General features: G+C 37.4%; 2 protein-coding genes across 3 annotated transcripts in view; one reads left to right on the top strand and one right to left on the bottom strand.

Moving 5' to 3' along the window:
- The window catches only part of LOC143302899 (uncharacterized), a 153,258-nt gene that overhangs the window by 34,687 nt on the left and 92,403 nt on the right, over positions 1-26,168 (bottom strand). Inside the window, exon 2 of the mRNA XM_076619814.1 lies at positions 13,211-13,476. Within this exon, the coding sequence (XP_076475929.1) occupies positions 13,211-13,476 (266 nt within the window). The remainder of the gene's footprint in view (positions 1-13,210; positions 13,477-26,168) is intronic.
- Positions 1-26,168, top strand: part of LOC117153276 (discoidin domain-containing receptor 2) — a 140,829-nt gene that overhangs the window by 56,318 nt on the left and 58,343 nt on the right. For both annotated transcript variants that reach the window (XM_033327172.2, XM_033327171.2), the window contains exon 2: positions 6,031-6,165. In XM_033327172.2, coding sequence (XP_033183063.1) covers positions 6,075-6,165 — 91 coding nt within the window. In that variant the 5' untranslated portion in view covers positions 6,031-6,074. The remainder of the gene's footprint in view (positions 1-6,030; positions 6,166-26,168) is intronic.

Genomic DNA, 26,168 nt, shown 5'->3' with positions numbered 1-26,168 from the left:
CGACGGTATAATGGAATTGGTTCCCAAAATTACAAAGAGAGATAAAGTTCGAATCAGCAAACGGTGCGTTTTAATTAACCCAATTTCAAAGGGCCGAGAAACGGTGTTATGTTGTGTTTCAAGTGGCCCTCTTCGACCTGGTCAGTTCGCCGATTTTCATTAACGGGATCTCCGCGTGCGACGAAAATTTCCATGACTGTAAGTACATGTTCGTACGTAACATTCAGACTATAACATTGCAATAGACAAGCGATGATAGTATAAATAGTGCTCTTATAGAAATATATACAATAAGTATTAGCTACAATAAGCACACATTGGCAGACCGTTTTATCTATTATAGCTTTTACGTACTAATTAATTAGATCCAAGTATATTAAATTTCGTATCATTCAGTAGAACTCCCGTATTTATTATTAATGATAGGAAATTTAATATATCGTTAGTTAGATGACAAACAGGAAAAATAATAGAAAAATAAATTATTCGTTATCGAACTATTGAATTTAGATTTGGTCTGTCATATTATTCAAAATCTTAGATTAACTTTCATTCACATCATAATTTCAAGCATTCTATTAAAACTCTATATCATTCATACTTTTTTATTTCCCTATCTGTAAAATCCCCTTAACTTCAAAAAACATTCCTACATTACCTAAGGATAAATCAATAATTCCTTTCCCGTCATTTCGTATGCTAACGTATTCTCATATTCGATTTGGTAAAATCTTGCCGCTCGTAAAATCGTCGATGGGGAAACGTTCAATGAGACGTGGTCGTTTTTCGACGATTTTCGAGGGTAAATTTCGAAGGCACGGGTATCTGGCCCGCGATACGAGGTAAGTCTCTGCGCAGGTATCGTCTGGGATCTGTCTTTCGGGATTTCGAGCATTCGACTGACTACAATCCGCAAGTTTCACTGACTCCGGTTCTCGTGGTCCATAAAATCTCGAATGTATTTTGCAACGGCAGCAGAAAGGAATTGACCTCGCACAATCCTCGTCATTACGCTGCAAGTCCTTGGAAACTACTTCCGGATCTCGAAAAATTTCACCGAAACCGTTCTTGTCTTGCCTTTAACGGTGAAACTTCGTCGCGATACGGTGCTCGTTTATGTCTTCTGAGTAACCGTCTTGCCGTTCTTGCAGTCGTTTCTATCTTCAATATTCTTCTCTTATTCTTTTCTCTCTCGCGAGTTGTTGATATAATTGTTGAAAAAATTTTAGGTCGCATAATGACGGAGATAAAAATTAAAGTTCGTACGCAGAAGACTTCTAGGGCGATTAACGCGCGAAACAGAAGAGGAGAAGTTAACACGTTAACTACCACGGTAGTCATCGATGACTCACGATTTACTATATTTTTTAGGATAATTAAAATAAGATAAATTTCGTGGACTGAAAAATTTTCAACAATGTGACTGATTTATTGACATTATTAGAGAAGAATGTGCGCAAGTACGATATAATATAATATTTTGCAAAAATTTAACGTTTCCGTATAGTATGTTTCAATCTATTGCGACTCCCAAGGCAAAATATATAAAACTCGCGTAGCAGTTAATGTGCCAAACGATACATTCAAAGTTTAATAGCGATACCGGAGAAATGTCTTGGACGAAGTGAACTGCGTGTACTACGAACTTCGACAATGGATAACGAGCTATTGCAGTCACATCGGACGATCGATACTGCAATGGGCTAGGCTCCTTTACACACGGTCATCGAAATAGGAGATGTACATATATCTCGGCTATCAAATCCATGAAAACGTAATCGATGAATGTCGAGTGCGGTTAATTGTTTGCACGAAAAAAAGGACGACGATGTACACAAATTTTCCCCCGTTGGAAATATCTACGTTTACAATAATTGTAATTAGCGACTCATTAATGAGGATATTTGACATAGACACACTAATGTTACGAGAATGGAACCATTTAATTAACAGATAATCTAATATACCGAGTGTGGTAATAAAAGCTTAATAAAAATCACGATGCGTGTCATTTTACTATGATTGTAAATTGCATCGAATACGGTTATCGACTTTTTGAAAATGATGGATTAATTATGTTACGTAAAAGCAGCGAACAACAATCTTTTTATAATATAACGTATAGTATAATCCTAATATGACAAAAACAATGTCAAATGCGGAGACATTTGAACTCATGTAATCACATGTTGGTATCCTTAAATCCATACAATATATGTAAATGTCATCTGAACTCGATTGATTCGATGATCATATCGTTGTGAGTATATGACAGACGTGGAACGCTGTAGTCGTATGTATGCGGTAGAAAATTGGTCATTAGCGACATCTCGAATATTAAGTAAATAAAAAGAGTAGTAACTCGTTTCTGAAATACAAGCAAACTTCATTTTGTCAATACCTTTGCATAATGTTTGAAAAACTGTAGACTTAGTTTGGTAGATATATAATAAAAGTTACCACCAACCTAATTTAAGCACGTCGAGTTTAACGAAGTAACCACGATAAAAATTATATTTATATTGCTGCTATAGTGAGTAAAAAATGACGCAAAAGGAAGAAACTCCCGTTACAATATTATTCAACTTGGCAAAAGAAATATTACATGTACAATTCCACAACTAGGTCCATAGATACAGCCATACCTAAGAATGTAGATCCTTAGATGCAATTACAAATGACCTTGGATCCACATAACGGTTAACGAGGTTCCAAGAGTACCGATAGTTTTGGGCAGATATCGGTGGTTCCAGGGTTTCCGAAGGTATTCAGGGTCTCAATGGTTTGCGGTGATCCCGGAGGTTCCAAGAGTTATCGGAATCTAGGTGAGCTATTGATGGTTACCAAGGTTCCTAGAAACATCGATGTTGTCAGAGCATTTTGGCATCTTCAAGGTCTTGAAGGTAGATCTCAACAATTCGGAAGCCTCACAAATTCCCTAGAATTCGGAACAAATCTTTGGAACTTCGTAGAATCTTTGCCACCTCTGAAATATTTTAGGAACTTTTACATCCCTGATCCTCGAGAACAATTCAAAAGTTCGAAAGTACAAATTCAGAAAGTTTTTAGAATTATTAGAACCTTTCGTTTCTCAAGAGTCAAATATTTCAGAATCCCCTAGATTCGCAATATATTGAAACGTTCACTTACATAGGGAACGTAGAAATACCCTGAGACGTTCTGGACCTCCTCAGAACCACTGAGATCCTCGATACTCCTGAGGACGCCTGAAACTTCTGAATTCGTAGAATCTTCCAGAATCTCGTGGAAACCCTTCCGAAACCCTTGATATCCCCGGAAATTCTTGAAACCAGCGGAACCTTTCGGAACACCCAGATCCTCGAGATTCTTGAGACGAGAGTCGGGGATCTCGTTGATAGGCACTATAGATTAAGGTGATTCTTTTATCAAGTACAACGATATCTCGGTTTAGTTGTACCGTATCTTGAAGGTTTAAGGTTTTATGGTCAGGGTGTTATAGATTTAGAGATACTTTTATGGCGAGTCTTTTGTGTTTTGTGACCTTCTTTATCGGGTCTTATGGAATTTAGGACCTATTTCACTGTAGGATTTTAGTTATAGCACGGTGTATAGATTCTATGAATCGTATAATAATTTTTACTGATACGATATACTTTCCTAAAAGTACGTTCTCTTGAGAGACCTTATTTATCAAATTTTTTAAAACTCCAATCACCGGGTCTCACGAATGGCAAAATTTTCAAGAATCAAAATACGCAATACCGCAATACACGTGTTTTACAATTTTTAAATATGAAAGTACGTATACGTTAGAACTTTTCAATATAACAGTACGTGCATCTTAAATCCTTCCATAAAATACCATTTTGCACTTTTCGAATCTTTCGTATCGCGTCGCAGTCGCTAGGATTGCAGCCAAAATATCACGAGCATTCAAGCACAGGCCGACAGAGACTTTGACGCCTTTCGTCTCAATCAATTACATCTCATGCCGTTAATTACTCTTTGTCTAGTTGCTGGGACTGAATCGGGCGAAATTCCGTTCTTTATTTCGCCGATAGACCAACCAGATGGCACGTCGAATAGTAGTTGCGTGACCGTAAGAGCCGTTTCCGACTGCAGTAAAAATGGAGCAAAGCCAAAGGAATGCCTCCCCTTTTCTCTCGTCTCGTTTCCTCTTACTTAGTCTTTCACACGATCTGGCAGAGGAACGCAAAAGTGCAAGGCTGGGCTAATTGAGCAGGGACTCGATTACGAGTCGGTATTTCTGTGTTTCTCCAGGCGATACACGTACCACAGGGACTATCAGGGCTGACTGGTTACCTAGTGTCGTGACAAGCGAAAGGAATACCTGAATCATTCGTGGTTTTATTTATTCGTGAATCGATCAAATCCCCTATTTTTAGGGTTCCTTATTCCCTATCGTTCGATGTTATTACGGAAAAGGTATTGATAAAATCGTACATAAAATATTAAGTTAATGCTACGCATTTTTATTGTTTAAAATAGATCGTTCTAGGGTTTATGATAGAAAAAAAAATGTTTACTATTTTTTAATTATTATTTTATTATTTTCGGAAGCCTTAACATCTGTTAAAAAATGATTGAAAATACGAGATATAATTATATCGAATACCAGGAAAGGTATGAAAGCGTTCTAATAGCTGCGGAGGTTCTTCTCTACTTGTATCTGCGTTACGCGTCTATTCTTTTACTGTACAGTAAGAAAATTGAAAGAAAAGGGTTGGCTTTCCTTTTGATATTTAGTCAACTTAAGTTTCAGACTATGATTTAGGACACGATGTCTTGACAATAAGTTGATATAATAGAAGAGAATATCTTATCAACGAGCGAGATATTAAGACATGGGGAATTATATTACAATAAAACTCGTCTGCAGATAAATAGTTTATTAGAGCTCATTTAATAAGAGTTCACCTATAAATAAGTAGAGTCAGTCTGGAAGAGTACATCTAATTGGAAACTAATTAAAATTTCATTAAAATAAATAGAATTCATATATTCATTATAATCCTTACAAAAGTCAAACTAATTATTCCCATAAAGTATAATGGTTTAGTTTCCGAAGAATTAAACCCTGATTACTTTCGTACCAAAATTGAAAAGTTTTCAGAAGAAGTCGATCTATTTGATTTCCCATATAATTCATATTTATGACGATAGTTGCCAATTTTTGACGGTTTCTACCCCCTGAACGTGTGACCCTGTAAAGATCAATGGTTTTATCGGATCCAAGGACAACGGGGAAACTAAATTGAGAAGGACCGATAACGTTTCGAGAACGCGAACGGATGGCGTGCGTGTCGCGAGGAATAAAAAGGCGAGACGAGATATATCTTGGGAGATTGATGACTGGTACGATCGACGGTGCCTAGATGAATGTTGGTATTTTGTATTGTAATGTATATTGAGCTGCTCGGGCTATTTATTTCCGAAAGATCGGGCTACCTTGGTGCTTTGACGACATGATTTATTATAGTTCCGTGGAAGAAGCTCGATTATCGATAGGCCACTCAGAATTTTAGTATCGCGCTACAACTACCTACTTGGTAGTAATTTTAGTACGATTAATGATATTCCATAATACATTGAAGAATATTTTTGCAGAGATTTCTAATCTGTAATATATTATTGCAGAACAAAGATACTTAAAATATTAATAATTTATCATTCAATCTCTACCTTGCGTTTGTATCGATGATTTAAAAGTTTGTAATAATTTAACTACGAAAGTATAGTACTTTGCTTATTCGTTTGAAAATATTTAATCTGTTGCCGTGCATCGTAGAAAGGCACGGATATTTAAAGAATTATCGACTTATTATTTAATTTCCACCTTAGATTATCGTCCCTGACACACATCCGAAGTTTCGTGTTCTAAAAAAGGAAAGAAAGCAAGGTAGAGCAAGTAACATTCAGAAACTTAAGAAAGTAGTCAGGAACTTAAGAAAGTAATTTTACCGGGCGGCGCGGCGCTCGAAAGTATATAAACTTGGGAGTAAATTTTTTGTCTCGATGTGTTTTCAGGCGATTGCCACGAGCTTCCATGAAGACACCACACCTCGGCGACCATGAAGACTGATTGCCTGCCAATAATTGCCAAGTTCTGCGCGCTGCTGACGCTGTTCGGAACCAGCCTCGATGTTCGAGCACTCGATATACGTGAGTAGCCAGACACTTCCTCTTTTTTTATCCCATTCGGCCACCTACTTTTTTTCCTTTCTTCATTCTTTTTATTTCCCAAATTGTCCCTGGATAAATTGCACTCGAGTGCACTTTGCCGACAATTTAATGCACGCTACCATCCGCGATTATTAATTAGATAAATTCCATACGCACACCGGAGAATACTATACCACAGCGATGGTATTCGTCGGTCGTGTTTTATTCAGATTTCAATCATTTCGCTACGCTGTACGTATAGTTGGCAAATTTTAATAGACCATGAATATGAAAGCGACCGTCACATGGATACAAATTTCATTTTAAACGACACGGTTTCTCCTCGCGTTCACAGTGTCGCGAAATACATTATCTTTGACAATATCTATTAAGTGTCGCGAAATTCGATTCCGGGTTTAATTATTATACCAGATTTGGCTAGCCGCGTCTCGCGCGTTCAACCTCCCGTAGCGGCACTGGATTTCATCAATCGCGGAACGCATGATGAAATTCGTGGCTGATCGACAAACGCCAGCGATCGACCGAAAAATTGTGTACCTTTAGGCGAATTCGTTTCCGTTATACTTCTTGCAAACAATTTCATATGTCTTCTGAATGTGCTAGTATAGATCGTTCCTTTTTATTTTCACACTTTTCGCAACAGTGTCTTTCACTGTCACGCGACTCGGAAGTTGTATTACATTTTTTAAATGTTTCGTTCGATTAATACTATATGATTATATTAGTCTTCGGATTTTAGATTAAAGTAACAACTATAATGAATTATCATTCTTTGCTTCCTGCAAGCAAACAAGATGCTTGTAGTAGAGAATCGAGACATGTCGCTTGTCAATATCTAATTATAAGTTACTTTATCCAGAATTACATTTGAAAAATAACGTGCGATATTCGGGGCGCCTCTTGTTTTAGTCATTGTATTATTCGTACTTTCTTTTATTCGTTAAATATTTCATTTATATCACTGATTTACAAAGGCAATTAAATTAGTCAGTAAATTTAATCAACATCGTCCAAGCCAAATATCAGGATGCATTTCAAAAATACATTTTTCTTTCTTCAAACACGCAGAATACCAAAATATGTGAACATTGAAATCAGTTCATAAATTAAACCCGAACCAAATATCAGAGTATATTGCAATTTATTTCTTCAAAGCTACGGACTACTCTTTTAAAGCTTCGATCGAACAAGTAAATATTACTACCTCGTACCATTAATCAACATACTAAAGGATCGATTTCACAGTTTCTCTCAGCATCAAAATGAACATCAAAGTCGGTACTAAATTAAAATGCTAATCAGAACACAAATATATCAACAAATAAGTTTTTCTTAATATAAAATCAAAATACAAGTCAATTTCTTTCGGTGTCAAATAAAAATATCAATCAATTTCTCTTTATATCACATCCAAACACCACACCAGTTTCTCATAGGACTGAATCGTTTCAGAATCAAATTCAAATATAAATCAATTTAAACCTTTCAGTACCAAATCGAATCACAAAAATCAATTTTTATTAATATCGAATTAAAATATAAATAAATTCCTCCTAGTATAGAATCAAAATATTATGTCGTCCGAGTAGTTTCTTTCGTTTTATAAGGAAATAATAGATCCACAACATTTTCCGTTTTTATTATTTTATCGAATTACGTACGATCCATTTTGTTCTATCCAAATAAAGATCACAACGTTCGACAGATTTGGTTTTATGTTTGTATAGAGGTTCATTGTAAAAGACTGGTTTCCTTCAGACTCATCAAGTCAAAACAATTCCAACAAGTCAAAATAGTTCCTATCAATATCGAGTGAAAATACGAGTCAATTTCTCTCAGTATCAAATTAAAATACAAGACAGTATATCTGTCAGTGTTAAGTCCTTTTAGAACCAAGTAAATATGCAAAAACATCAATATCAAAGTCTCTAAAACTTAGATCAGGAAATGGACGTACCAGTTCACGCTTCCGTTGAGGATAGCGAATTTTAGCCAGCGTTGCAACCACGGGAAACTCATTTTATTCGGTTCGAAGGTACCGTGTTCCGGTGTGTTCCTCTTCGCCGATCTGCCCCGTCAAATTTTTCATCGGAAGCAGGTGATCACCGAGTTTTCATTTTCCTCGTCGGCAAAACTCGGTCGGTGGGGGCGCCATCAGTCTGAAGTAATGATTCGCTATTCCGCGCCCGCCCGGGGGATCAATTATTTTGAATCTAATGCGACAGGATAAATTGCATCCCGCGGAAGATTCCAAACTCTCCCTCGCCGTCGTTCCTCGTCTGGTCGTCGTTGTACATCCGATGGCCGAGGATAGGGACCGATTTTACGCCGTGAGGCAGAGACCTGTCTTCGGAAAACAACCTCCTCGTTACCAGGTCCCCCGCATCCCATCCCGTCACTCGACAAATTGCCAATAAGCAAGTTCCATCGATTGCTCTGTCGGCGTTCCATGTATATTAAATGTCCCTGGATCTCGTTCAGGTTCTACGTTCACCGTTCAAGAACCGTATTCCCGTTCTCCCGAGTTTTTCAAAGAAAGTCGAGCAAGAGAGATGATTTATAGACGTGTAATATGCTGCGCGGCCTCTAAAGTGCCATTTACATGTCGCTCTTTATTGTTCTTGTTAAATTTTAATTCGCTTTTTAATTTATGGGTGTCTAATATTGTTTACAAATCGTAAGTTTAACTTATATCCTCATTCTGGAAATAATCGGGGTATTTATGGAGAATGAAGTAAAGTTATTACGAGAAATTATTACGAAGTTTCTAAGGGATGTAGGAATTATTATCTGTTGTTTGGAAACTTGCATTACAAAGAGAGACTTGTAAGAAAAATGTTTTTCTCAGTTGTGTATTTTATCTTTGATCGCTATTTTACATAATTCTGGTACTCGTATTATTATCTTTCTAGCCCAGAGAATTTTTTAGAGATCAATACATAATTATCCATTCGTTACTTTCTTACATATATCATAAATACTTTTCACAAATGTTTACTGTTCTATATCGTTATCCTATACCAATAAAAAATCCCGATCAATCGATCTTCTTCTTGCAGATCTAAGACAATTGTCATGTTGCTTACGCAAGACCACTGAATATTGTGTTACCTACGAACAGGGATGTATGTTAAATAATTATAAGCCTCTGTTTGAGAGAGTTGTCATCGGAGACAATATCGATTTTTATCAAAAAAGAAAAACTTCGAAAACTTCACTTAATCTTCTTTCTTCTTCCATTTCATAAGAATCAAATAAACGCATTGATAGATTTCTGTGATGATATCGCACGTCCGTTAATACACGTTCTCTTAAACGGCCACTTAAATTACTTCAAGTAGAATAGTCCGCGTTTAGTCAGACGTATACCAATCGTAATATCTATCACTATGTGTAATCTTAAATTCTAATTCCAGTAGACAAATACAAATCGCGGAGATGAAATATTCGTATCATAGTAATCTAAGCCAATCACAATATCCTTCCTCCCTGAGCAAACAATTACCACGATTTAAGACACGGCACGGTGCCCCATGAATCGTCGAGGACGCGTACAAAGTTTCCAAGATTATCGATGTTTTCACAGTGACGCTATAAAGAAGCTCTGTCCGTGTCTCCGCCTCTCATCACATACCTGAAATATCGTTCCTCCCGGTATAGGAAAGACCGAAGAAATTCCGTATACGTACGCTCGAACCTTCGAAACTTTTCTTTATCCGTCCCCCATAAAACAGACCTTATACGTGCTCGAAACTCCACATGTATTCCGCTACTGTATGCCCGACTTCCGATCGCCAAAGTAAACGTCCTGCGCGAACAGAAAAAAAAGTTCTGACCCCGACCTGGAGAACGTCTCCTTCGATTCTTTCTCCTTTGATTACGAGAATCGAGATCGGTTAGAATTTACTAAAGTTGTGGATACACGCTGCGTCTCACTACTATGAAGCTCAATCTAAAATTTTAAGGTTCTCGTATGTTATCGGAAGACTGAAGATTTTTGTGCGAATCTACTGAAGAAGTAGAAATTAAATGGAGCTTTGTTTTGTATATTTTTGCGTCCTTAAATTTTCCGTAAACGCATAAAAATCCGCAGCCCAGTTAGAATCAAGAGTGGTAAGAAACCGCTAATGAAAGTTTGTCGTAATTTATATCTCGTACTGATGCGGGAATTGAAAATGATAGGACAATTTCATATTAATGTCATGCAGTGCATAAAGAAAGTAAAATAACGTCAAAAAATGCATGAAAAATTTAATAAATTTATCCGTCTAAATTGTGTAATTTAACCGTTGTGCGCCGGAAGGAAAAGAATTAACGATCGAAGAAAAACCGGATGGATCGAAAACAGGAATAGCAGGGATGTATACTGCATGCTATATATCCATGGAATGGTTGCTTGAAATTTTTAAAAGCCTCTTTCCTATGGAGCTCCGCAGGTTGCGTACCTTCCTCTGTTTTGTTATTAATGAGTCGATAAATACGTAAAAGAAACAGAGATAGAGAGAGAGAGAGAGGAACGGTATGATTTCGAAATTAATGTTAGATAAAACGGAAACCACCGTGGAGCGTTTTCAACTTTTTTACCTGGATAATGCTTGAAAGGAATGAAAACCGCAATGGAATATCGGGGCATCGCAACTGTCGCTGGAATTTCCGACGCTTGAAACTTTGACACGAATGTGCTCGTCGTATGGTCGCGAATGAAAGATTAAGAAAAGCGAAACGAAACGACGTCGACTGATGCAAAAGTTGCATAAAGCCTCGCAGTGGCTACAGTGTTTACAAAGAGCACTCGACAATTTTCTTTCTGCAGCGCCATAACTAGAAACGTACAGTGGCTCGCGAAAGTATTTGAACACTGATTATTAGATTGCGAATTTTTATGCTATTTTATATTTTTATGAAGTGAACTAAAGAAACGAAATCTACACGGTAGTTTATCTCTGCCCAAAATAATGACAAGTATCTCACTTTCTATATCTTATATATTTTTCTATATTATATGCATTTCCTGGAGTTTTACATTTTGAAATTTTTTCAAATGGAACCTACCTAACAATTCGTTTTTCCTGCTAAAAATTACGACAAGTGCCCCACTTTGCATATTTTATATAGTTTTGTATATTATACGCATTCTCTGGGTTTTTGCGCTTTGGAATTTTTGCAAATGGAACCTATATAGTGCATAATTTGTTTCGCCTACTAAAAATTATTTTTATATTTCATTTTGGATATTTTATATACTTTTGTGTATTATATTCATTCTCTGAATGTTTGCACTTCTAAATTTATCATATACGCATACAAATCCGTATTCTACCAATCATAAAAATCTTTCATGTGTTAAAACAGTCGATGTTTTATTCTGTCATCGACCTAGTGAGTTCACCTTTGACCGATCTAATTGCCAGAAGCATAATTGGGAATAAATGATCGAAGGAGATGAAAGAAACAAATGACACTAGTTCGAACGGCAGGATTGGTTGGACTTTCAGGGAAACGGATAGGATGGAACGTGTTCCGTTTGTTCGACGCTGTACATGTCTCGCATCGATCACGACTGAGCTTTTTACGCTCTCGTTGCAACGGTGTTTTCTTCTCGTTCGATGCGATTTCGAGCATGTTGTTTACGGCAAGCAACATCGACCTATTTTGATTTTATCGATTTCCGAACGTAAACGCGAAAACGAAGACACTGATTACTCTTCAGAAATCAATAGAGTCAATTGTCCACGACGCACAGCCTCGAAACATTGACGTCAATCAACGGGCTGTTCCCTCAACGAGACCCGTTATCGTCGAGAGGGAAACTAAACTTGTAATCAACCAATGACTTCTTGATTTATTGCGAATATTGCGAATCGTAACATTTATGCATGTAGGGTACTTCGCTGAAGAGTAATTTTGATACAACCGTCAATCAAAATACCAAATTCGAGTTGACGTTAAATCATGATTTATTAAAGTGGGACTTTCTGAAGGGAATTATTTTTTATTTGAGGACTTCATTTATTGTTAACTTGCTTCGTACACGTCTTGATGAATCGAATTGAGTTATTTCTTCAGAGTCATTACAATATATATACTCGTTCACCCATCGATACCTTAATTGGATATCATCGTATTTTTGTAGAGAACAGATGAAAAAAAAATGATTCGAACATATTTGACCTCGTAAATTATGTTCTTCGAGTAATCTTTGATTTGCAAAAAGCGATCATTTGAAACAGTGTTCAAGTTATATTGCAAATACTCAAAGCGACGTGAAAACCAAGAAATCAGGAATTATAATCTGTCTCTCGTACAATGACAATACAGACTGAATTAACATATTCAATATGATGATACATCAAAGAGAAGGGCGTCAATATTCAACGACGATGTCAGTACGTATAATGCTTTGATTATAGCTATAATGAATATCATTTGTTTCAATATTTTTCAACGATTTATTACATGTTCTAGACACTTTCAAGTAAAAACAAGAAAAATATTATTTCCAATGCTTATCACAGGAAATAATTGTAAAAACTCGCACATCGAACGTGTTAAATGCTATGAATATATTACTGAAACAAATAAGTCAGATCTCTAGATTACTCAATCGGACAAAATACGCCGAAGCATAAAAGTTCCTTACTCTCGACAAATAATAAATTAACCAAATAAATCTCTGAAAATCTCTCTAAAATTATTCTCCACGGTCGCCATGCACGCGTCCGATTTACAACGATAAACATACCAATTCTCGACTTGCTAAAAGCTCCATTCCGCCAATCTGACAAGAGCGGAAACAACACAGGTATCATCAACGTCGCATCGTATCCGCTAAAGGTTAGTGCGATTACTCTCCCGTCGCGTTGCTGCAACCGAGTGACGAGTAAACGGAAACGCAAAGGATCGTGTAAAACACGGGAGAAAGAAGGGGACATAAGGACGCGTGAGATGGAGCAGCAAGAAGAAAGAGAGGCTGAGGACTGCAAAGGAAAAGGTCGGAAAGCGGGCGAGTTCATGGCGGACAAACCATTGTTGCAGGCTTTCGCCGGGTGCTAAGGAGTTCTGCTCGAAGCTTCCGTTTCCCTCGTTATGGTAAATGGTCTGTCTTGGTGGTTGAGCAAACAGTGGCACAAAGATAAGTGCAAGCACAGGACGCACTCGGACTACCATCTCGAGACGTTGTCGAGGACTTCTGGTCTTTCTCTTTGTTCCCCTCGTCGTCTCCTTGTCTCTCACTTTCCATGGACCTAACGCTGGTCTCCCGAAAGGTGTCCAGTCGGCTCCGGGTGTCTGCTGAAACATGCATAAGGGCGACTATTGTTCAGGAGAAAATGATTACTTTGTGCACACTATACGAACGTATGAGAGATCGTTCTCGTAGTTGTCGTCGTCGTCGTTGTCGTATCGTTGTCCTTGTCGATTTAGGAACCGGACAATTCCGTAGGAGAACCACCGTATCGTCGTTAGTTAACTGATTTGAATGACAAAGGACCAGATAGGTGGTTAATGTATCATATTTGAACTGGTGCGACTGGATAGACGACGATGAATGCTACGATACGCAAAGCATTATATGTGAGAAGTTTAACGTGTAACTGGCGGATTCAGGTGATAATCCTTAAACTTGCAGTCATTCTCGTGTCATTGGTTTCCTGTACCTACAGCGCGTCGCTCGAGCACGGTGGCGAACGTGTTTCGGCTTTTTGTTGCCCCGCGAGTCATCGGTAAGCTTGTTCGTGATGTGGTATGCAGACAAGTGAATTTAATTAACCCTGGAATATTATAGTTGGATTCCTTGCTGGTTTTAGCGACAGCAGAAAGGTGTTATATTACTCGTTTGTTAGTTCACCTGCTATTTATCATGGCTGTTTATTATTTGTATTCCCTCATATTTTCTGGCTTTATGTTTTTTGATATTTCGTGATAATCTTCAGACATGAAAAGATTATTCAGTAGAAGGTTCGAGGTTGTTCAGATCTATTAATAAAATTGTTATTCGACTATCTGAACTCTATTTTGACTTATGGTATCTTCACAATAGAGATATTTCATTTTTGATATTAACGAGATTCTATATAAATGTACATTACAGTATTAACCGAACCACTTGCAAGATATCAAATATTAATGAACTATTTAGAGTGCAAAATAATTAACTCGAACGAACGTAAACTAAAATGAATAAAATCAAGTAAAATCAACTCCGACGAAGTATTAAACTTTCGAAACTTTTCTGATTAAACCGGGAAATTCAAGAAAATACGATTCCTAAAACAAGAGTTCATACTTCTGTACGATTCGCCTGTAAACGCTTTGGAACCGCAATCTTAGCGAATGGCCGCCTTAAAATTTTCCAATAAAATCACATAAATAAATCATGAAACCGATCGTAAATATCTCATGAAACACTTTATTACGAAATCGCTGGAACGAGGGAAGTGCGAAAAGCTTCTTCGACGGAAGCTGACAAGCACCCTTTTATTATTCTCAACGTCCATTTCCGGACATACGCGTTTGGATTCGTTCTTCAGGTGATCTATACACTTTCATCGGGTCGAAGAGTTCCCATAAATCGAAGGTAGGGACGTTTAATCATGTTGGAAGTTCGGCAACTGGGCCAAATTGCTCAAAGAGGAATATTTCTACGCGTCGTTGGACCTTCCAGATAGTAACAAATTAACCAACTTTCAGTGTATTAGCTGGAAATTATTCGAACTTTGTTCGAACTCCTCTGAAACATTTATCCATTCGATTCTAGTCGATATTTCGTCTTCTGTTACGGATTCGTAAAAAGATACGTCATGCCAATACAGGGTGTTTAAGTAATTAAATATTTCTATTATGTTTATAACATGTGAATTTCCATGCAAATTTTCTATGCTTTTTTTAAATAAATTTATTTCAATTAACTTTTTAGGATATTCAGTAGGTGATAACTTTGGTTTATTCTTGTAGCGTTGAAAGTATTTAAAATTTTATTAATGTTATCGTTGTTTAATCTAAATGTTTGAATTACTTATGGTATCGCTAATTATCGATGACTCCGATGACATCGCAAAGCCTCATTAGCGACTACCACAGCAGGCAACGCGTGAATGATATTGGAAAATATTCGAGTCACATAAGTATAAATATATTTAGAAATCTGGAATATAATAGGGTGCAGTCGTTAAATAACTTAGAAATAAAGAAACAAGATACAGTCTAAATAATTTCAAATTTGTAAATTCGTAAATTAAATACTGAGAAAAATACATAATCTGTTCAAACTTATTGAACAGATGTAAATAAATTAAAAATTGATTAAACGAAAAACGGATTGATTAAACTAATATTCCCATGCGTAAACTACCGTAACAGTATTCTTCTTGGTTAAATATTTTTTGAACGAAGGATCAATGGAAATCAAAAAATAAATTTGTTTGCTAACAAATAAAGCGAAATTTGAGCTTTAAATGATTATCAATTATTTCATGAGGAAATGCATCGAAAGACAACGTCGTTTTTGTTGTACGGAGGACATTTAATACTAAATAAAGCTATCTGAAGTAATCTATACTAACGTGGCGCGATACATAATAGAAGCTATGACCGGAATAATCGGTGAACAGGAGAGGCGAACGTACAAGAATAAATCGAATATGCACGAGGACAAACATTACGGCAATTATAGAGGGTATTGTGCACGTGTTTGCGCAAAACAATAGAGGACAATGTTACAATTTATTCCGTGTCTATTCCCAGCGTCGCATTCGATTAAGCTTCAAGCTTTTCTTTCATTCGTCGATCACTGAAATTCAACCATGCTCCTCGTCAGAACTTCGTCGACTTAAGTAAAATTCCTCGCTGTTCCTCCCTATTATCGCTTTTTCTTCTCGTTCTCTCTTTCTTTCTTTTTTCTATCAGATCTTCCATTTTCTATCGGAGAACTTTTGATAGAAACGTCCAACCTCCTCGATCTTGAATGCAGAAGAGTTCCGTACGATCTGATGTTCCAATCTGAGTTTCCGAATCAGGTGTCGAGCGCAGGCTTTGGAAAATAGCAATTTTGGAGATGCGTATACTCTCAGAGATATCAGTAGTGTTCGTTGTTTATGAAAGAAAATATGCTTGTGTTCTATCGTCTTTGCACAAGAATAACAGCACTCCAGAATTCGGGAAAGAGGGGATCGAGAAAGAGCGTTCAGAAGGGTTGTCTCCAGCAAGAGTTTTCTATCATTTTCTCTGGAGTTATTTACAGTGGATACGAGTGGAGAAAAATACTTTTCGAAAACAAAAACAAAGATTATTCATCGTCGTGTGATATATAAAAATTTCTTGAAAAAGCTTGTTCGATACGACAAGGAAAGTTATTTAATTGTATCGAAATCAATATCTATTTTATATAGAAATACATACATAAAAATTTCTTAAACCAGAATATACGGTATCAGAAGAAGATTTCAATTAATTATATTACAGTAAATATTTATCTTTTACGACACTACCTGTAACTTCTATGATACTGGAGGAAGATTAAATTAATTAGAATCAGTACTTACTTTTTACAATAGTACATAAAATTTTGTTAAAATATCTTTCGTAATATCAGAAAAAAATTTAATTAATTAGGTATACGAGAAACCATATTTATTTCTTACAGCAGTAGATTCATAAAAATTTATTGAATCAACTACTACGATACTTGAAGAAGATTCTAGTAATTATACTTCATATTTTCACAACAGTATACACACAAACAATTTCTAAAGTAACTTTCACGATTCCGGAAAAGCATTCAATTAAGTCTATTAAAATCAGTCTATACATGAACTGTTCGAAAGCCACATTGATTAACTTGATAAATTGAAGAGTGCAGGTGTGTGATGGTGTTGCAAATTCTGTTCCTAAAATTTACCTTAGAACATTTACCTATTATTTATGTTATCTTCTTGTGATAAATAAATGTATAGAACTTGTTTCTTGAGAATCAAATATCGTAATAAAATTAAGAATTTGAGAGGAAGTAAACTGGGTCAGTTTCGCTTCTGAGAGGCTTCGTTTAGCGCTCAGTTACATCAATCTTTACGTTTTAAGAAAATTTGTACTTATTCGCTATGTTAAACAATGCCAATCATTTGTAAATCCATAAAAGAATCGACATCGTGGTACATCATTCGAAAGAGTAGAGTGGATGAGTCCACGGCTGTCCGAACGAGAGGTTATTCCCTTTCTACCGGGGCGTTTCTTCTCAGCCGACTGAATCGACCGTCCGTGACGAAAAGCTTCCCGGCTTTTCGCGGATTTGAAATGCAGAGCAGTTTCCCTCGACTATAGAAAGCTAGGCCGAGCTGGAGACGTCATCTTGTCCGATCCAAAGTCGTGTCGTCGGTTAATCTTCGATTCTCATCTTATTCCTTGGGCGTGAAAGAAACTTCCTTCTACCCGACGATGCCCGATCTTTCCGCAGGGCGAGTCTTATTTTCTTTTTTTCTTCCTCTCTCTCTCTCTCTCTCTCTCTCTCTCTCGCCTATTAAACTTTCCCCCTGATGTAATACCTCGAGCAAGCGGTTTATTTGAAATGAAGATCACGCCCGAAGCGATCAGTGTAGGTTAAAGTGATACGATCTGATTTGTACTTCGATAATTCCTGCTTCCTTTGATCGTAAGGAAACTTGCATTTCGAAATTCACACTCAGCGAGCTTACATTCCTATGTGGTATTGCCTTCCCCGATTTTATTAATTGCGATAAAATTTGTCAAATATTTCACATCATATCATTTCTCGAAATCTATTGAACTTTGATTCGTTATAATATATGTTAATACCTACGTCTAGTGTGATTGCGAGGCTAAGATACAACATCGAAGACTTCGCAATCAAGCTTGAAGAGTTTTATACGAATGTAACACAGTTTATGCTAACTAGAAAGCGATTAGCATATTCTAAAGAATTCTGGATCATCGTATGTTAATCTTATTACTCTTACACAACCCAAAACCATATTCGATTTCACATATTCTTTCATGACTCAAAGCCTATATTTCAGCCCACATGTTCCACCCTTAGGGATGGATTTAGATCCGCTATAATTCCGCATGACTTGGCACTTCGGTATCCTTCGTAAACTTCATTTAAAAACTCTGACCCAAGACCTCGATAGAAGAGATTTCAAAGATCTGTCTCGATATTACTCTTCCCTTGTCACTCGCAAAACAAAAAAGAAAACCACAGAAGGAAAAAACGATCGACCCCATTCGGAGCGTACGAACGATCGAAAGTACCGGTTACCAGCTAAACCAAGCGACGTCGTTGGTCGCTCCGGGGTCCTCCCGGGTCATCTTCTCGCGCCGTGCCCGGTATCGCGGCTTAATCTTCGATTCTTATCTGCCGGAAGGCTCGAAGAAGCCGCCTAGTTCGCAACGGTCCATTGTCTTCTCTGTCAGCATCTTTCTTTTGGTTTGCTTTCCCTCCCTACTGTCCTTTCTCTTACGGTTACAGCGAGCAGGTACGCGGCGCTTGCAGCTCGGTAACCTCTTAACGTGACCGAGGAAAAAGGGTTTATACCCTCGTAGAGTCAGAAGAAGGGCGGAGAAGGGGTAAAGTGTAAAAGGGCGTCGCGTTGGATGGAGGACAGAGGCGGGCGATGAAACGAAGAGGAGGCCGCTGAAAACCATCTTCCGGATAACCGTATTACCCGCTGGCATTGTCTACGGCCAGCCAATTCGAAGTAATGAGACACAGTCGGTTGCAGAGAACAATCGGGCTTCCACCAGCGTGCAGGAGCCACGACGTGCCTTCCTACTTTCTCGCCCGCTATCTCTCCGCTCTGCGCTCGTCAACCATCTCTTCTCTCCTTAAACTTCCTCTTCCCTTCGTCTGTTCCATTCCGTCTTTCTTCCTGCGTGTCTTCTCCCGGCTACCTTACCCTTCGGCTTTATAAGGAGCACGTCAATTCTACGACGCGTAGTGCACACTAATGTAAGTCTCATCTTATTGCATTCTATTCCGTCCTCGTTTTCCTCTTTGTATCCCAGCTCCTTCTTCCGTTTTATCCTGTGTCTTCCGCTTCGTTTCGTTCTCCGCGCTTCTCCTATCTTCCTCTGTCGTTTTCATCGGCTTTTGTGTTTCGTTTCTCTCCTTCGGCCATTTCCGCGCGTTTTCCTTTTTCTTTTCTAAGGACGAGCGTTGATATTATATGTCGGCGAACAATCGCCTTGTAAACAATAGCGCATCTTTGGGACTTGAAAAGGAATCAGCGGTGACTAATGAGCGTAAACGCGAACAGGGTCTTGGGAGACACGAAACGCTCGCGACAGTATTGTTCTTTAAAGTTTTCGGGAATGGAGCTTGGGATGGCTGCGGCATTTATACCAGTATGAAAGGAGAGCGAACGGTGTGAAGTCGTGTATTTAGAAGCGGATGGTACGTGTTTCGATGGAAAGTTATTAGGGTTCAGGTTTTTGGAAGCTGATTCGTGATCCTTACTTTCATTCGGAGAATTGCGGAGACCGGTGCAGCTTGCTTCTTGAAACACGTGGGCGTAACTCCGGGCATCAATTGGGAACGTAAAAGGAACGAGGGAAGTTGGTGAAAATATCTGTCCTATTTGATCTACGTTCCAAGTTACAGAGGTTTTTTATTCTGGTAAACCTTGTTTATAGCTGATCTACTGTAATTCATTTCACTCAGCTATAGATAGTCGTAAAAGAAATTTCATGTACTAAATATAAATGTGTATTTTATATTCGTGTAAATTCCGTGTAAATTCTTTATTTCTTACAATAACAGGAATATAGCAATAAGTGTCGACATTTCATTTCTGCAATTATCAAAAAACATGCAGATGCTTTCACCAAAATTAATTCTGACTTTTATTGAAACAGAGACAAATACGCTTATTTATCTACGACATACCACTCTAATTATATTGTTCCGCATGTAGCATTTTAGATACAGGTCGGTTTTAATATTAATGAAGTACAAGTACAAAGTCAGGATAGATAAATGACGTCGCAGTACAGGCCAAGAATAGATAAACGTTAGTATTATTTCCTGTGCGAATAAAATTAAGGTTTAATTTCCATCCCGCTAATGAATTAAAATTTAATTTGTCGGATAAATATAATATATACACGTATGATAGAACGCCAATATTAAGTTATATTTATAGAATTTCGAAATCTACCACTGTTATGTATAGATCGAATCTGAAATTAATTTATTATCAAATTTATTCTACAAATGAAAGGCTACTTTAGTAAACTTATCCGATATTAATATACAGCGTCTGTTACCATTATTTTCACTCTGTATTTCTCTTCTTATCTCTTATTAATATTTTGAGGCAACTTTCAAAGGACGCATCAAATATCTCCACCAAGAAATTAACAGAAAAGATAAATTCTGTTGCAACATTCCATTATGTTCGCGTCTCTGTTCTCATTGGCTCGTGAAACGCGCGTCAAGTTCGCCTCTCGTCTCTCGCGTCGAGCCTCGTCATATCACGTCCTCTTCTTTTGCTCGACGCTCCTCTAGAATATTCATCTTCGCCGTCGTGCGTATACCGAGCTGGGATGCATACGATGTCACGTGTACGTGCTGTCATCTAGGTACACCAGGCCCCGTCATAGTGTAAACAATGAAGCAACACCAGGAAATACGCAGAAGCGATGGAAAGTTCCACGAAAACGAGGATCCAATAGTCGTATACCTTCGTCGAGTTTCAGGAAAATCTGGAACCCTTTGCGTGAAGGGAGCAACGTTAATCGCCGTTTACATGTAAGAATTTTGCTTGAACATGGTTAAGGCTTCGTTATACGGTAGCAGTCACGCAATTCAGCTGTAATCGTATCTCTTGTTTGGCGCAAGATAAAAGAGTGTCAGCGGAGAATGTCGAGTGATATGGTTAAGTCGGCCCGTCATTCCTCGAGACGTTTTACAAAGCCAGGGGAGAGAACGAAGGAAAAATGGTTAGGGAGAAGACGAATCTGAAAATTTGTAGAGAATGGTTATGACAGGATCAACTTACTAAATAAACCCCGATGAGTGAATTTGCGTAGGATTTATATGGGTTTAATATACTATACACGGTCTTCCACTGTTACGAGTAGAAATGTTATGTATTAGTGAATTTTCTCTACGAATGAGATAAATAGAGGAAACGATATACGAGATTTATTTATTCAGAAGACTCTTTTATAAATTTCCAAATTTTCATTACTGCATATATGGCAATGTCTTTTAATATTTACGATCATACAGATTTTCCAATTAAACTCTGTCTTCATCCAAAATATTCTGAAATTAATAATTTCGTCACTTGTATACAATTTTCCTTTAAATTCCTCACATATACATCAATACTAATATTTAAAAGGATATATAATTCTTTAACTTTATCCATAATTTTGTCAAATTAGATATTATATATATTTTGTACTATTTTTCCTCTGAGCACTTCGTATCTAATGTCACATTTATACACAAATTGGGAAGATACTCTATACGTACAGGAATCTTTGTTTCCCAAAAGTTGACACGAACAGCAGTCTCCTGCTGTTTCCTTGTTCAGTACCTTTGCTAAAAATTCAAGAAGGAAGGGGGAAAAAAGAAAAAGGAGATTCCAACCCGATATTATCGATCGAAGCTTTTACATTCGAAAGCCAGCCTCGGAATGGCGTTTCCTGTCACTTTGTTCATCCGCTCCTTCCAACTTCGTAATCAACGCAGCGATGCCTATTAGTCGTCAGACCAGCATGTCCTCTCTCGCCAACCATTATTATCCTGACTACTGATTTCACCTGCAGCTACGCGGTTCTAATTAAAGTGCCTGAAGTCTGTCACTCCACAGATGACAGTGCTTTCAATGTCATCGGGAGTCTTCCTGTCTGACGGCGGCTAGAATATTGAAAGCGATACCATAGTCGCTGGAAACCTGGGCAAGGGACCAGGAAACTGTTTCCGTATCACGTTACGGCTTTATTAGCGACATAATATTCGTCTCGGCCGAAGATAATGAGACGAAACGTCGCAGGGTGATGGTTAGTAGTAACATTCATTGACAACTAGAATGTCACTTCATTTTACAGATTTTCTTCCAATAAATGTTTTTATTCATAATTAGGATTCTTATTTTGTATTATATATATAATAATTACATTTTTTATGTTAATTTAAAATAATTTTTTCCTGATTCTATCAATAATGTTCGATGCTGTCTTGGTATAAGATATCAAACAGGATATAGATTTTTAAACATTTTAATAATCCTATTAATTCTAATATTTTTCCTAATAATTTATTATCTACCTCACTCTCTACAAGTGTTCTGCTATCCTAATAATTTTTTACATTTACCTCACTTTCTGTAAATGTCCTAATACTTATCAATGGAAATGTAGATGTAACATTCGAACATTCGTATATTTTCTCTAATATTCTCGTTCTACTTTATAACTCGACGCAAATACATGAATTTATTTACGAAACTGAAAATAATCTTCTTTTATGAAGATACACGATAAATTTTTTAGGGAGGTTTTTTTATTAGATAATACACGAAGCGAAATGTTTTACAACAGCGGATATGCAATGTATTCCTCATGTTATCAAGGTTTCTTTTTTATATTCGAATATATTGAAATATTGTCTCGGAGTTCATCAGATCGTCGAACTTTTTTATGTATGTACAACGTTTTATTTGTGCGAGCAATGTTAATCATCGATCGTACATCTAGAACCCTACAAATTCAAGAACAGAGAAAAGTGACTATATCCTGTGAAAATATTATTTATTAAAACGTATTTTGAAATTTACCATTATTTATACTATTCCTTGGTGATAATAAACTTATGGAAGCTATTTCTTTTTTACGAGATAGATGTTAGTAGTCTACCGAGTTAATGAAATTAATAATGTTACGAAAAATGCAGTTGATTAATTCAGCTTTCAGAACCGCAATTATCGCGTCCACGTAATTATTATTTATCAAAGGAATAAAAAGGAAGCAGAAAATGAAACTACAAGTTTGCGTTAGAGGGGTCAGACAATATAAAGAGGGTGCATTAATCTGAACGCGAAATGGAACAAACGAACGCGTGTACGTTTAAAGTAAAGTGCTGAACGATTTTTTTACGGTTCACTCGCACGCCAAGCTTAGAGGTTTATATTGTTCGCTAAAACTAACTACCTGTACATACTCAGATTGCTGGGATTTTCTCAAGATTTAGCCGCGTTACGAGTGTCTACGAGGATGAGGAAACGTTCTAGTCGCTTTTTTTCAACCGATATATTCGAGAATATTTCACCAGTTGCCCTGAAAAATGTAAGAATGGAAGGGGAAACGTCGCGTGCGTGCCCTGGTATAATGCTCTGGTGAATCAGCCAGGTGTCTGAGAGAATTTGAAAAGATATCGCTTAGGATTAATTTACGACGCACCCTAACGTTGAATAAAAATTTGCTGGAGGGTGTAGTGACTTAAGAACGATAAGAATTGTCTCTGTGCCATCTCGAAGATTAATGGAGCTTTAGACAAAATAAACGAGGCAAAGCGTATCCAAAACCTCTTGCATATTCCATCTGTATGCCTATACCGGGGGATTGAAAATGATGATTCTTTATCATTGTAAAGTCGTCGGATTAATTTGATGATAAATTTTCATTTTCACAATCGTATTCGAATGTGTATTATTTCATAAAAAGTTTGCGATACAAATTTGACAAATCTTTTTTACAAGGGAAAATTGTAAAATTATCGAATTAATTTGATAATAAATTTTCATTTTCAGAAACGTATTCGAATGTGTATTATTTCATAAAAAGTTTGCGATACAAATTTGACAAATCTTTTCTACAAGGGAAAAATTGTAAAATTATCGAATTAATTTGATAATAAATTTTCATTTTCAGAAACGTATTCGAATGTGTATTATTTCATAAAAAGTTTGCGATACAAATTTGACAAATTTTTTTTACGAAAGAAAAAAGGTCAGTTCTCTATAATAACGAGCTATTTATTAGGATGTTTATTGTCATTTACTTTTAAGAGTGTAACGAATAATTCACGATGCAATAATAACATGTACTGTGCTTTTATTCGCCGGAAGTCGCACTGGACGGTCGTTGTATTATTATTAAAACGATGCACGCGGTTAGACAACGAGCACGAAGGGATTTTTGGGTCCACAAGCTCGACCTGAATGCTCGTTATAGACACACCTTGCCTCGTTTCACCTCTTTTACGCTGAACTTTCTTAACGCTCCGACTTTGCAGGATAACACTCGTCCCCATGAAGCTAATTTTACGCCAGTTACGATACTAAAAAGACGGGATATCCGCTTCCTAAGCATTCTCTAAAAACGAAGGACATGAGGTGAATAGGTCGTGATAAGTACTGAAGAATTACTAGAGTATAATTAACAGTATATTTATTAACAGCACTCCCAATATACACTTTGTGTGGAATTCATTATGAGAAAATCGTCTATGTACGCGTAGACGAAATCGAGACCACGCGTGATTTCGTCAACGAATCGCTGACACGTTTGCGCGGCGTTCCGAAGTCCAAACATCATGTTTGTTGCTTCGAAAAGTTCGAAAGGTGTCGTTATCGCGGTTTTTTCGACATCTTTGAACGCTATCGGAATTTGATGATATGCGCGAACAAGATCGATTTTCGAAAAGATTTTCGATTTGCGCGAAGTCTTCGATGTGTGGCGGCGTGTACCTGTCGGGTACAGTGCGGGCGTTCAACGCACGGTAGTCGCCACATGGTCGCAGGTTTCCGTCCTTCTTCGGTACAACGTGAAGGGGTAATACCCACGGGCTTTTCGGTGGTCGCATCACGCCTTGTTCGATCATCATTTCAAACTCCGCCATAACCTGTTTAAGTCGATCAGTTGCGAGTCGGCGGGATTTGTTGTAGACAGATGGGTCGGACGTCGTTTCGATGTGATGTACCACACAGTGTCGAGTTTTCTCTCGTCCGAAATCCGATGGACGAGTTAGATCCGGAAATTCGGCAAAAAGTCGGTGATACGTCGACTCATCGATGATTGTCTTAATCGACGCTGTTGTCACGTAAAATTAATAATAAAAAAGGAGTAGCTGAGCAATAACTTAACTTGACCGTGCTTTTTTAATTTTGTAGGCTTTTATTCACGAAAATGATTAAATATAATATTACAATAAAGTGGCGAAATTAAAATAGTCGATCAAATCATGGCCAAACTGCACACAAGACTCCAGACTCAAGACTAAAGACTAAAGACTAGTCTCGTGGTCGAATGCTTGCACTTTTTATATGTTGCATTTGTCGGTGTTGAGGGGCAAGGGGAGGATCCTGATTGTTCTACGTAATGGGGAAAGTGTAATGTTGGGTCATGTGCAAAGGTCAAGTCAAAACGTAACAGTTCGCTGTCAGGTAGTATGGAATGGCGTGGATTTGGGTATGGTAGTTGTCACACTGTCTGGGTCGTGGCTGTGTATCCTTTTGTTGACAGGTTCGAGGTAGAATCTATGAGGCGTTTATTTCTTACGTCCACCCACAATTCGTAGTGGCTGAGGAAGTCCACACCGATGATCGGTGTGTCGACGTCCTCCGCTATTATAAAACGCCACTTTATTACTCGACGCAATGCCAGGTTGAGGGACACTAGGGACAGTAGGTCACGATGCGTGACTCGTTGGCCACGAACCCGCGAACAATCATAGCTAAAAATTCACTAAATGGTAAATTTGCAGTTTCTTCATTCAGAATTTATTTCACGAAAAATGATAGTCTTAAAAGTTATATCGACGAATACCCTAAAAATTCTCAAACTCAATCTTCTCCAAAATAAAACTCCGTTTTAAAGAATCGTATTTTATGCTTTCTATTAATTATTGCAATTGATTGATAGCTCTATTTCAGCTGCACCTCTTATTACGCGATAGTTATAATTAATATATTATAGGCTAAATAAATTAACTGAAAGCTTGCGATTTTCACTTCAATACGGTC

This window comes from Bombus vancouverensis, chromosome 1 (genome assembly GCF_051014615.1).
Source record: "Bombus vancouverensis nearcticus chromosome 1, iyBomVanc1_principal, whole genome shotgun sequence".
NCBI classification, from domain to species: domain Eukaryota; kingdom Metazoa; phylum Arthropoda; class Insecta; order Hymenoptera; family Apidae; genus Bombus; species Bombus vancouverensis.
Note: the sequence above shows the minus strand (reverse complement) of the source record. Positions and strands in the feature narration are given on the sequence as shown.